The sequence below is a fragment of the Aotus nancymaae genome, unplaced genomic scaffold (assembly GCF_030222135.1).
Source record: "Aotus nancymaae isolate 86718 unplaced genomic scaffold, 86718_ANA_hifiasm-v0.15.2.pri h1tg000062l, whole genome shotgun sequence".
Taxonomy (NCBI): Eukaryota; Metazoa; Chordata; class Mammalia; order Primates; family Aotidae; genus Aotus; species Aotus nancymaae.
The window spans coordinates 38,179,740-38,194,202 of NW_026988476.1; the positions used below are offsets into that span (position 1 = coordinate 38,179,740).

The 14,463-nt window shown below is 36.1% G+C and overlaps 1 protein-coding gene across 9 annotated transcripts in view; it reads right to left on the reverse strand.

Moving 5' to 3' along the window:
- The window catches only part of CEP152 (centrosomal protein 152), a 77,101-nt gene that overhangs the window by 39,113 nt on the left and 23,525 nt on the right, over positions 1 to 14,463 (reverse strand). For all 9 annotated transcript variants that reach the window (XM_012442383.2, XM_012442382.2, XM_012442384.2 and 6 more), the window contains exons 10-12: positions 9,968 to 10,115; positions 7,918 to 8,009; positions 6,950 to 7,113 (exon numbers count right to left, since the gene is read on the reverse strand). In XM_012442383.2, the coding sequence (XP_012297806.2) occupies positions 6,950 to 7,113; positions 7,918 to 8,009; positions 9,968 to 10,115 (404 nt within the window). The remainder of the gene's footprint in view (positions 1 to 6,949; positions 7,114 to 7,917; positions 8,010 to 9,967; positions 10,116 to 14,463) is intronic.

The window sequence follows — 14,463 nt, forward strand, 5'->3', positions numbered from 1 at the left end:
AAGAACGCCCCATTTACTTTGCAAAAATTAAATATGTAAGGATCAATTTTATAACAATTGCACAAAACCTGGCCGGGCATGGAGGGCTACATCTGTAATCCCAACAGTTTGGGTGGCCGAGTCAGGTGGATCACTTGAGGTAAGGAGTTTGAGACCGGGCTAGCCAACATGGCAAAACCCCAAAAATTAGCCAGGCATGGTGGCGCGTGCCTGCAGTCCCACCTACTTGGGAGGCTGAGACACGAGAATTGTTTGAACGTGGGAGGGAGAGGTTGCAGTGAGCCAAGACTGTACCACTGCACTCCAGCCTCGGCAAGAGAGTGAGACTGTCTCAAAAAAAAAAAAAAAAAAAAAAAATTGCACAAAAATTAAAATATGAAAAATTCCAAAACATTCTCGAAAGACACAAAATAGTTTAAGCAAATGCAAAGATATGCTATATTCTTGGATAAGAAAATTCAACACAGGCCAGGCGTGGTGGTTCACGCCTATAATCCCAGCACTTTGGGAGGCTGAGGCAGGTGGATCACGAGGTCAAAAGATTGAGACCATCCGTCAACATGGTGAAACCCCGTCTCTACTAAAAAATACAAAAATTAGCTGGGCATGGTGGCGCACGCCTGTAGTCCCAGCTACTTGGGAGGCTGAGGCAGGAGAATTGCTTGAACCCAGGAGAAGGAGGTTGCGGTGAGCCGAGATCACGCCATTGCACTCCAGCCCGGGTAACAAGAGCGAAACTTCGTCTCAAAAAAAAAAAAAAGAAAATTCAACACCATAAAAATGTCAAATGTCAATTGTCCCTGTGGAAATACATATATTTAATGTGATCCTAATAAAAATATTATCGAAAATGTTTCCTGGAGCAGAAAAAGTTAATCATGAAATCCATTTGGAAACATAAACATAAATAAGCTAGAATAATCAGGAAAACCCTAACAAGAACAGTAATTCCATATAGATAATACAACGAAAATATAAGCCAAAGCTTCCAACAAAAGACTAATATCCAGAATCTAGCAGGACCTCAAACAAATCAGCAAGAGAAAAACAATCCCATCAAAAGTGGGCAAATGACACGAATAGACATTTCTCAAAAGAAGATACACAAATGGCCATGAAACACATGCAAAGATATTTAAATCATTAGCCATCAAATCAAAACCACATCATTGGCAAGTCAAAACCACAATGAGATACCATTTCATATCCATTAGGAGGGGCATTAATTTTTTTTAAGATGAAACATAAGTATTGGTGAGGATATAGAAAAATTTGAACTGTTACACATTCCTGATGAGAATGTAAAATGGTGAGGACATTAGGGGAAAGAGTTTAATGGTTCCTCAAAATGATAAGCAGAATTACCATATGACCCAGCAATTCTACTTCTATAGACAGGAATAGGAAAAAAATATATAGAGACATGACAGGTATATTTCTCTAAGAGATGTCCACACAAAAATTCATATGTTCACAGCAGCATTATTCATAACAGCCAAAAAGTAGAAACAATCCAAATAAATATCCATCAACTGAAAAATGGATAAGCAAAATGTGGTATATCCATACAAAGGAATATTATTTGGCTAAGATGGAATAAAGTACTGATACATGCTACAACATGCATGATCATTGTAAACATTATGTTAAGTGAAAGAAGCCAATCACAGAAGATCATATATGATTCTATTTACGTGAAATGCACAGAGCAGTCAAATCCATAGAGATAGGAAGTAGATTAGTTGTCTGGAGCTGTGGAGGCAGGAAAAGGGAATGGGAATGGCTGGTAGTAGGCATGGAGTTTCTTTTGAGGGATGTTGAAATGCTCTCAACTTAGGTGTGGTGATGACTGCACAGTTCTGTGAATATAATGAAAACCACTTTAAGTGGGTGGCTTTTATGGTATGTGAAATAATATCTCAATAATACTGTTAAAAAAAAAAAAGAGACAGAAGAAAACCCAAACACCTAATGTATGAGTTCCCTTTATACGAAGGCAAATCTAATAATCTGTAGTGCTTAGGTGTGAATAATTGGGTATTAAAAGGCTAAGGGAAAAAGAAAAACAGAAAATGATTGTCCTAACAGATAAGATAGTAATAGTTAGCCTCAAGGTTACAATAGGAAAGAATATGTATAGCTTATGGCAATATTTATTTCTTGACCTGGGTGGTGGTTCCATGAATATTCACTTTAAAATAATTCCTTCAGCTGTATACTTATGTTCCATGCACACTTCTTTATATGGTATATTTCACAATTTGAAAGATTTTAAAAGTAAAACAAAACTACAGAAAGCACTAGAGAAATACCTTATTTTTAAATATCAAGAAACCATAAAGGAAAAGGGTGACAGATCTAACTATACAAAAATTATAAACAGGAAAAGTGATAACTCTCAATACTGGCTAGGTTATAGCAAAATAGGGACAGGCTCAGGACAAGGGTAAAAACAAACTTTAGGGCTGTTTAGTAGTACGCATCAAAATCCTCAAATAAGTACACACCGTTTAGCAAGAAAATTATTCTACATCTTTAGGAAATAATCAAAGATGTGAATAAAGACTTCAAGGCTATTATAACAATGATATTGCATTATTCATAATAAAAATTTTGAACTGTTTTAGTAACTAAACTGGTTCATTTATATAGAAAAATATTCACTGATATTCAAAGATTTCAGAATATACTAGTAAAATGACATCATAAAGAAGTATTATCAATATTATTTTATTTTTTAGAAACATACAAAATAGATGATGTGGAAGTTTTATACTGAAATATTATAGTGATTTTCTTCATGGCAAATAAGGTGAGATTGGTGATTTCTATTTTCTTCCTTTTTAGTCTGTATTTTCTAATTTTTTCATAAATGGAGGATGAGGTTACTTTTGAAAAGAAATAGAGTTGACAGTATCTACTCTTAAGATGATGTGATAAGGGTCTCTGTGGTCTTCCACCACAAAACCCATGAGAAAAACATCATATTCCAACAGAGAGCCTTCCTACAAAATACTTGACCAATATTCCTTACGACTGTCAAGGTCATCAAAACAAATGAAGAGAAATCTAAGGAAGCATGACTCCTAAATGTGATGCGGTAGCCTAGATGGGATTCCAGAAAAAGTATGTTAAATAAAAACCAAAGACATGTAAATAAACCCTGGATGTTAATTAATAATAATATGTCAATATTGGCTCATTAATTGTAACAAATGAACTATACTAATGTAAGATATTAGTAGTGGAAAATGGGTGCAGTATATCATATATACAAACTCTGTATAATATAAATTTTTCTGTAAATTAAAACTTCTAAAAATACTTTTTAAAAAGACTTTTTTAGAAACAAAAATAATAGCATGAGTTAAAATGTTTACTGTTCAGTTTTGAATGATTCAAAATAAAATCTTAGAATTGTGTGTGTGTGTGTGTGTGTGTGTGTGTGTGTGTACGTGTGTGGAGAGAGAGAAAATCAATAAACTATTAGGCTTTTTAATGTTATAAAAGGAGCTTTTTGCAATACATTATGCAACTTTTGCATATGTAATATATATTGTGTAAGTAGTCTGTCTGTATATACATATCATTTAAACCACTTCTATTTCCATTAAGTAGAAAATATAATTATAAGAAATAGAAATATAATTATATAAGAAATATAAAATATTTTAGGACATAACTTCCTGTGCCATAAGACATGGTGAACCAACCTTAAGCAGAATGATTATTTTGCTCAGTTAACAAACTATGCATCCCCAATTTCTTTTCTTACTGAATGCTGACCACTGAAATAGCACATCCTGTACTCCTAAAGGGAGCCAAGTCAGAGAGAGAGGGAGAAAGTGCTTGCTAAAATAATTTTCTCTTCTTTCCTCAAAGAGGAAAATAATCAGTGGTGGTGACCAATCCTGAAAAAGGATCACTACTCAGCCCTATGGAAGTCAGTTCTCCTAAATCCAAATAAACTGTAGTCCCTTATGAAGCCTGCTGAGAAGACCAAAGGGAAAAGGCATTCCACTTGTTAAATGTTTATTATTTGAGCTTAGCAGCCAACTATAATAAGGGAAAGAGGAAGCTGTCTGAAAGCTGCATGCAGATTTAGCTGCTCAAATTCCATGAATGTAAAACAGAACACTGAGGCTAAACCCTTAAAATTTACTAGGCAGTAGCTTGAGGGAGGAGGTAGTTGGTAATAAAAGCTTGTAGCCACCAATATTTGGGTCAGTGATTTGAAAGCAGCTCAAGTCAACAAAGAACTAAAATTCCCAACACAGGAAAATGATTGCTTCCTTTTATTCTAGGAAACACAGTAGACCAGAGGAAAACCGTCTCTCCTTTATCTCCTTTAAATTTGATCTGAGTATAACTGCTTTTAGTTTTCCACGAAACCAAAATATCATCTATTAAACTGCTGGTAGGTGGGATGACTACAAGCAAAATTTTTCTTTGCTTATCTTGTGCTTCATTGGATGTCTTTTTGCTGAGCGCAAAGACTAATCACACTATGCTTTATTCTTCACTTTCCCACTGAATGCATCCATCATTCCTTTTACTAAAATAATGATGTGTTGTCTCAGGTTTATTATCTATAGGAATGTGCTTTAAGATGAGTACAGGATTTTGGCTATGAGCACTAATACAAAGTGCCAATGTAGCAGAATATATTTTAATATACATTGTGAAGAACTATTTGAAAAGATAAATATGCATAATGTATTACTTATCCAATTCTCAGACCAATTATAACACAAACTAAAACTAGTAACAAATTAGAGAAAAATATTTTTTGGCATGAACTACATCTTTAATCCTCAAAAATAAAAGACATGAAGAATGAAGTTTAAGGCGAAAAGGTTTGACTGACATGTAAATATGAACAGACAACTGAGCCTTTCTCAGGAGAGCAGTACTTGGGCTCAAATACTGCTTCTGCTACTAATTGTCTGCCTTAATGAGTAAAGTTCACTCTGGTTTTTCCACCTCTCACATGATAATATTGGATTTGATGTTTTTGACAAGGTTGAGGATCAAGAACATTTTACAAAGTATATGTTGAATTAATATAAAATTCATGTGATTATAAAATCTGATCAATGATATATTTTAATCAACCATCTACTGAATAATAGTAACAGCTATCATTTTTCAACTGCCTAATATATGTTAGAACATGTTACATGAGGCCCTTTATATTCATTATTTTAATCCTCAGTTTAGCCACCAAGGGATACTAAGCCTGATAAGAAAACAGGCTCAGAAAAGCTAAGAAATTTGTCCAAGTTCATAAAGCTAGTAATAAAATGGCAAATTATTCAAAACAGTTTGGATCTAAAGCCCATGCTCTTTCCACTAACCGCTTGGAATTAATCTGGCATTAGCAGGAAATGAGGCATTCACAGCAGTGAATTTTCTAGATGACTATATTAACTTTAACATTTTATATAAATATGTCTGAAAAAGATATAATGCACTTCCTTTTTTGCTTTAATTGACTAACCAAAGTGGACGCCTTTGTTTGACAACTTGGGATCATAACTGTGGACATTTTAATGTGGCTCAAACATATGGAAATATGTAAAGCTATTTGCTGTGATGCTCAGCAACTCCAGCCTGGTAGGTTTCCATAGTTCTCTCCTTGCTAAGGCTGAGCTGCCTTGCTGAAGCACGGATGGTGTCTTTCCCAACCCTTGCCCTAGCCCTCTGTGGTCAATTAGGAAATCAGACAATTCATGGGGTACAAACAAATCTAAGTCAACATGGTCCTGGGATAAGAACTTGAAGGTGGCCCCTACTAAATACATCATATAATCTAGTTCTGATATTTTTTTCTTTGCTTCCCTCTAGATAGTAGAGCTGTGATTTGCAGGGTGAGAGTCCCTGAAGACAGACCTCCAGATAAATGGAGCCTTAGTAAACTAAAATAATATCTTCTTTCACAGTATCACCTGATCACTTTATATTTCAATTTACTGAATCTCATCTTACTGTTCTTAAAATGGGATCACAGTCTCAAAATAATAATATCTTCTTATTATTAGATAATAATAATATCTTCTTTCACAGAATCACCTGATCACTTTATATTTCAATTTACTGAATCTCATCTTACTGTTCTTAAAATGGGATCACAGTCTCAAAATACATAACTTCTAAAACTTATTGTAGAGCAAACTTTTCAGGACATTTATATATTTGTATTTAGTTGTGTAATACCTGAAATACAACATGTATTAAACACTCTCAGGAAACTATAATTCAATAATGATGGCAAACTCAGTCTTAAACTATAAACAAAATGGTGGTGGTAAAGGCCAAACGCATCCAAAAATCTTTCCTTAGCCTAAATACAATGTCTTCCAAACACCGTATGTCTCTTCCCTATCCAAAACCAGTAAAGGAAATATATAAATCCCACTTCTATACATCAAACATAACATTGACTGCATAGCACTTAGTTATTTCCAAGAATGTTTCCTTCTCCCTGACCAGAAAACACGTAAGCTCCCTGTGGGAAGGACAGTTCCTATCTCATCTTTTGTACTCTACTCCTCTACTCCCTGAACCTTAGATAGCACCTTCCACTTGGCAAGTGCTTCTAAAGTTCTTAGAGTGTTTAATTCTCCTTCTACCACCACTACTACTCCCTCCCCAATCAGTCCCTGGCAGGAGTGATAAAACACTTCCTTCTATGAGATTGCTAAAATATTTGTATTAAGCAGCAGTATAAAAGACAGAATCTCTACTTTAAAAGTAAGGTCATAGTAAGGGTCTTAGGAAACATTAATGTTTATTTTTCATATACCATTGATAAATGCAAGGTATCTGCATTCAATATACAGTATTAACATACAAAATTAATATGCCTTCACCTTAAAACAGATACCATGCATCATCAGTATTATTAATGTTGGTTCTTTTACAGTAAATTAATATATTCTTTCCATACCTGTTAACTTTGGATTTTTTCCAGTTGACCTTTTTAATACCCAAATTCACATATGATTCAGTGAGTTCTATATTTAATTCTCCTTCTGAGTCATTTGGATGTATTCCTAGTTTTGCAGCAGACTCATAGAGAGAAATTTCATCTTTTAGTTCTGTTAATTCTTCCTACAATACAAATTTATTAAAAATAATTTTCATTATTTTCCTATATGAAAAAAATCAGTCATTCTATCTATATTTCAAAATTTGTTTTAATGATCCATAGAAGGCAAAAAAACTAATTCAAATATATTAGTAGTGTACATTATACTTTATAAAGGCCAGCACATATTAGGTTTTCAAGTAAAACCTGAATGAATAAATGAATGAAAAAACAAACATAAGCATTTCCTCACACACCTCTGTCTCTTAGATTTTGTCCTCCACGGGAAGTGGTATGTTTCTTGGGCTGAAATGCTGATGGCGGCACGGCACTTTGTGGCTTACTAGAGTACAGGACAAAGTATGCTGATTTGCCAAGAATGTGTTGTAGTTTAGCCTGCCAGTGGTGAAAAGGCAAAATACCTCTTTTGGTGGAGGTAATAATGGAACTCTTCTCCAATATTTTCCTCCCCCTCCAGTGGAAAATGTAAGAGTACTGGAGGAGGATATGAAAGAACTGCAGCAAATTCAACTTTCCCCACCCCCATAAATGAACTGATCTCTGGGATACAACCAAAGATGAGAAGACATGCCACTTGAAGGAGGTGGCAGGCAGACTGGCAGGAAGGGCACGGCCTTGGCTCTGCAATTAGACAGACCTGGGCTTGACCTGCCAGCTGTGTGAAGAAGATGGTGAACAACTCCCATTGGCTGGTTTGAAGGTGGTCCAACCACCTCTATTATACAAAGAAACTCAGGATTCAAAAGGTGATGTAACTACTGCCTAATTCAGACACCCACTGAATCCTTCCAAGTGGCAACACTCACTTGTAAAGCCTTGTTCATGTTTTCACTCATAGCATGTGCCTTCTGTGCTTGCTGCAGCTGGAATTGTAGCTGAGCCGCCTCTTGCACTGACCCTGTAGAGGAAAGAACCATAGGATACACTGAAAAACTGTAAGGGGACAAAGTACTTAAGATCTACACAAGACTTGAATCCACTGAGGCTCTGCTTCATTACCACTGTCTCTTTAGAAGCACACACAGAACCCGTGGGACCCAGAAGGCATAGGTCTGAGCCAGACATTTCCAAGATTTACTATGACATCCCATATGACCTTGGGCAGTTCAAGGCATGGGCTACCTTGACCTTTTTATGAATCAAATCAGCCACATCTACAGACCTTAACATTCCAGAAGTCCTTTAATAGGAGCATAACACTCCAACTCATGGAAAGCCAAAGAAAAAAATTCTTTGGAACCCATTTCTACCCTGCAATAAGAAAACTACATTGTGCTACCTTTAACTTCTTTCTAAATGCTTTTCTATCCAGCTTCTCCACCTCCATGTGTAAATGAAGTATATTAGGTTATAATTCTGAAACTTTAGAAACCTAGTATTTTAAATGTACTGGGCAAGGTGGTGGGGGCACTGTTCCCATTTTAAAAGGGACATTATTAGGTTTCAAAAGAAAATGACCATCTGGGAAATGATTAAGTGAAGCAATGACAGCATAAAGAAAATAATATTTTCAAAGCATTTAATGGCCAGGAAAAAGGCTCACCAAGCAATGCCAAGTGAAAACAAAGGCTATAAAACTAAACAGGGAGGGGCCCTTAATAAAGCATAATCCAAATTTTGCTCCCTACCAAGACGTATATACACATATATTCAGGCAGTCTTTGACTTTAGTACTTTCAACTTTTAAATAACCCACCCTTTCACATATTGTACCACCAGTCTAAATCACCTTTCATATCCCAAAGTGTGACTTTCATATACCAGTTAACGAATAACCGTTGACCTATTTTCACGATGTGAGCTACTCACCAGTAAACAGGGAAGTTTTGTCTATATAGCAGTGTTTGTACAAACGTGATCATTTTATTGCTCTTTGCTCTAATATCATTTTATAAAAATTAATAAGAAATAAAACAACTGCTAAAACTAAAATGATAGAAAGCATATGTCTCAAACTTAGTACCATGGAGACCATATTAGAAACCTTAAGCATGACAAAAATGTAACTCTCTGGCCTCAACCAACTAGGTAAGTCACTATTCCATTATGAGGGGAACAATGTGAAAGAAGTTATACAAAGGATAGAACTATATGATCAAATATTGGGCCTTAAAAAGCAAAATATAATGGGATTTTACAGTCATGTTTAGTTTTCAGGGATAGGAATTACCTTATAACGTATTTTATTCTTCAATTTTTGCACGTTCAGCTTTAGTATGTTTTCAGAAATGCATTACACAAAGAAGCAGGACATTGTCTTATGTGTGTACATATCATTTGAAGGAAATACATTCAAACACTAACAATAATTATCTCAGTAGAATTATGGTTATTTTTATTTGGTACTTTATGCTGGTCTCCTGCTTCCAAATTATTTAATAAAAACAAACTGGCCAGGCGCAGTGGGTCACGCCTATAATCCCAGCACTTTGGGAGGCCGAGGCAGGTGGATAACAAGGTCAAGAGATCAAGACCATCACAGCCAACATGGTGAAACCCCGTATCCACTAAAATTACAAAAATTAGCTAGGCACGGTGGTGCATGTCTGTAATCCCAGCTATTCGGGAGGCCGAGGCAGGAGAATGGCTTGAACCCAGGAGGCAGAGGTTTTAGTGAGCCGAGATTGTGCCACTGCACTCTAGCCTGGAGACAGAGCGAGACTCTGTCTCAAAACAAAAACAAAAACAAAAACGAACTAAACCTTTACACACACACACACACACACACACACACATATGTATTTTTTTTAAGAAATGTATCACTGATTGTGTTTCCTGTCCCTTCTGGATTTTTACAATTCATGGATCTTATTATATTCTTTCTGTGGGGAGACAGTGGCCCTGCCAGACACCTACCAGACTGCAACAAATGGGCACATTGCTTTTGACTCTCCTCTAGACTTCTTGTCAACCTATTAATGATCTCAGTCTTTTCTAACTTGATTGCTTCTTGATTCCTTTCCAGTTGTTTCACGTGATCTTTCAAATGAGAGCAAATGTCTTCCTAAATTGAAAAAAAAGTTCAGCAAGTCATTTTCATGAAGGATTTTAATAAAGATTAAACTAAAAATTATGACACCTAATTGGATTTTATGTCAAATACAAGAGCATCACATGGCAGCATCACCTCTGCTACAAGGTTAAGTGCACAGAACTCGGAGTCAAGAGCTCGGGTGAGGCTTCAACTCTCCAGTCTGTTTCTTCTTTTGGAATTATGCTAATAAAGGTTGAATTAGATGCTTTCTAAAGTCTCCTTCAACTCTATATTCACAAGACAATGTTATTCAAAAATTAGATTTTATTCAAGCCAAAGAAAATGTATTACATTCCTATATGTATTTTATACTGTTAGTATAAGTCTATGTGTGTGTGTGTGTGTGTGTGTGTGTATTTATATGTATACACATACATATATATATATATATATATATATATATAGCTAGACTGCTTTGAATCATGCAATTTGTATCCCAAAACAGTAAGGATATAGATAACCACATGAAAACTCACTGTATTCTAAGCAGCCAAAAGTTCATTCCATTAAGAGCAGCCAAAAATAATCTCTCCCTCTTCTGAACTTCTTTTAAACTTGATCTGTTTCTCTCTTACCTTTCTCTACCTTTTACATGTCTTATTTCTCTTAATAGCCCCCTTGAAGGTGCTTCTGCAGTGCCTTAGACACATCAAGTGCTACAATAAACACTTGAAAAATAAATGACAAAGATAGGGTAAATGTGTATGTGCATATGCATAACTATATACGATTACACAAAATATAGAGTGTGTATGCAATATACTCAAGTTTCTAACAAAAGAAAATGTGTTTGGGCGTAATGAACCATGGGAGTCCTGAGTCCAGATAGAACAAATACATTGTCAAAATCATCACCTCTCTTTCAAAAAAGTCTACACAGGTTGAATTCCAGGCAGATGGCAGAGCATGGGAGAGGCAGGGGAGTGAATTAAGTTAAATAATTGAAATTATCCAAGAAAACCTAAAGAAAATAAGAAATAAGAAGAATACTGAGAAAGGGCTTTGAAGTAGAGAAAAGCCCTTAGACTTCTGCTGCCTGATCTGTAGTATAACCTAAAGCCCACTAATACCTTCAGGATACGAACACAAGGTACATCCCATAAGAGCACTAACACAGAAGTTCCTTGAAGCAAAGAGACTCTGAAGTCTCCTATTTTAACTTAAAAATTCATGTGAATTTTGTATTCTATTTCATAATGAAGCTGTGTTTGCTTTAAATTTTTTCTACTAAATTTTTGAGCAAAATGAAGCTTCTGGAAACTGGTCCATGTTTATTCAGCACTGCAAACCTCCTGGCACACTGCTGCTAATTCCAGGCCAGCTTGAGAAACCTGGTTCTAAAGTGCCAAAGTAACGTGGCAAACACAATGAATGAGCTCATATTAATGACAGCATGACAGTAATGACAGCGAGAAGGGGTAGAGAGACAGCTAATATTTTATCCTCGGAAGGTCACAGTCGTGTTTACAAGGGACTGGGAACTAGCAAACAAAGTTAAAGAAAAGGTGGACATATATTTTAAAAAAATGTAGGCTGGGCATGGTGGCTCATGCCTGTAATCCCAGCACCTTGGGAGGCTGAGGTGGGAGGATCACCTGAGGGCAAGAGTTTGAGAGCAGCCTGGTCAACACGGTAAAATCCTGTCTCTACTAAAAATATAAAAATTAGCGGGGCGTGGTGGCATGCACCTGTAATCCCAGCTACTCAGGAGGCTGACGCAGGAGAATTGCCTGAACCCAGGAGTCGGAGGTTGCAGAGAGCTGAGATTGGGCCACTGCACTCCAGCCTGGGCAGCACAGTGAGACTCGGTCTAAACAAAAAATTATAAAGAAAAGGCAGACTCTGCCAATAATTTGATTATATTAAACCATGGTGTATCCTGTTGACAAGTTCAGGAAAACAGATTATACTCATAAAACTATAAAGTTTTAATACCAAAAATCAAAACAAGATGAGTAGCTCAATCTTTGCCATGATTAGCTTGAGTAGTTCAAGACTGACATGGGCAGACATTTTTCAAGACTGAGACAAGTGTAATGATAAAGGTATGACAGCTGAACTCCAGCCTAGGCAACAGAGTGAGACTACATCTCAAAAAAAAAAAAAAAAAAAGGAGAGAAAGAGAGAGATGATAGAGACGACAGCGGAATCTGTGGGAGGAAAAAGAACTGAACAAGGTTCTAGTGCACAGGAAAATGAGGACTAGACCACACACAAAGTCTGGGAGTCTCTAAGCCAACAGAAAGTGTTCCCAGTAGAGCCTTTAAATAGAACATTAAAGAAAAGGCAGAAGGTGATGACATAGAAAACAAAGTCTGTGACTTCACCGAAAGCTGAAGATTGCAAGGAGACGGAATGAAGAAAAGTAATATACCAGCAACGAGATAATCAGAGATCTTAACATGACACCTCTATGACTGGGAAGAGGTAAAAGTCAGTTTGCTGGAGAGAGTCCAGGAGATAGTTTACTAGGACAGAATTATGACATTGGAGGAACACTGTGAGCTCCAAGAAGCCCATTTCTTTCATCTTTTCTATCTCACTAAAAAAAACTCAAGGGAAAATCAGCCCCATAAAAAAGAACTGTTATAATATGTTGTGAATGCATATAATCTTTTCTACTCAGAAAAGCTGGTATCTTAAGAAAAACACTAATAATTTTACAATCCATATATTTCTCAAAATATACTAGTTTTAATCTCAAAATATACTAGTTTAAAAACAAAGTATATTTTGTTTTTAATTTTAGATTCAGAGGATATGTGTGCAGGTGTGTAACATGGATATGTGGCATGATGCTGAGGTCTGGGCTTCTATTAGGCACTTTGGAATCACCACTTTGCAAAGCAGCTATGCAATCATATGCTGAGCCTAACATCAGCCATGCTCTGCTTAATAATAATGAAACAAAGTAAAAATAGGTAAAGAATGCAACAGTGGGAAAAGATCTTAGCACCTTCAATTTATGGGTTCGGGAGTCTGAAGCCCACCCAGCACAGAATCAAGAATTTGTTCTGACTTTAGTCTTAGAGGTCTTCTATTGAAGGGGGTGGGGGAGTGGACAGCAGAGAATGCAGTGGGCACAGTGATAGAACACACTACAACTTCCTTCCAACACATCCCTAATGAAACTGTGTTTAAGTCAACAGAGAATGGAGACCTCCAACCCAGTATGGAAAAGCCCCCAGGATCCACTCTCCTCTAGTCATCCAAGAAGGGCTACTGTCCAAGTCCAACTAAAGTTAATGCTACCCTATGTTTGACCAAAATTAACTTAAAAATGAAATAAAAACTTATGAAACTTATCTAAAATTCTATTTGTTTAAATATTCTATAAAGTAGACTTTTCAATAATTTGGTATAGACTTCAACTTTCTTGTTGTTGTTTTTTTTTTAACAGAGTCTCACTCCATTACCAAGGCTGGAGTGCAGTGGTGCAATCATGGCTCACTGCAGCCTCAACCTCCTGGGCTCAAGCAATCCTCCCACCTCAGCCTCCCAAGTAGCTGGGACTAGAGGTGCACGCTACCACACCTAGTTAATTTTTTATTTTTTTGTAGAGACAAGGTTTCACTATTTTTCCCAGGCTAGTCTCGAATTCCTGGGCTCGAGTGATCCACCTGCCTCAGTCTCCCAAAGTGCTGGGATTACAGGCATGAGTCACTGTACCTGGCCTTCATCTTTTTCTACTCCTATATATTCTCCATACTGATCAAATTTACAATGTTTTTTCTATACAAAATACATAGTGAAATAGATCTAATAAAAACAAATATAAATACATGTAAAAAATAAAATGATATACAAATAATTATTGCCAGTAATGCAATCTTAATATTTCTACCTAAAAGCATGGAAAAATTTAGAGGCAGCTATATAGGTCAGAAATAACCCAAATCAGCATGAATTTTAAGTGTGGTGAAATTATCCATACCCTCACATCTGATTTTTCTTCTCCTCTTCCCTTAGGTTAAGGGGATGAATTTTGAAATTATGTTAAGAAAAATGCTTTCTGAAATCTTATTCACTTAAGTGATTACCTAGAGTTATGGAGCACAAGCAAACTCACCCCCTGAGTCACATTTAACTAAGAATATTTTATTCGCCCTTGAGCAAAAATAATAAAAATTCACTGTGCAATATGCTCATGCTTCAAATCTCATTAAGTCTAGATCAAACAGTCTTCTTTATTTTATAAATTATACTGTCCTCAAAATTAACTCTTCTCACAAGTATCATTTCTCAACAGATTGTATCAATAGGTGAATTACCAACTGCTGGGAGACCCAAGTAAGGCTTTCTACTGGTCAAGCTCCCA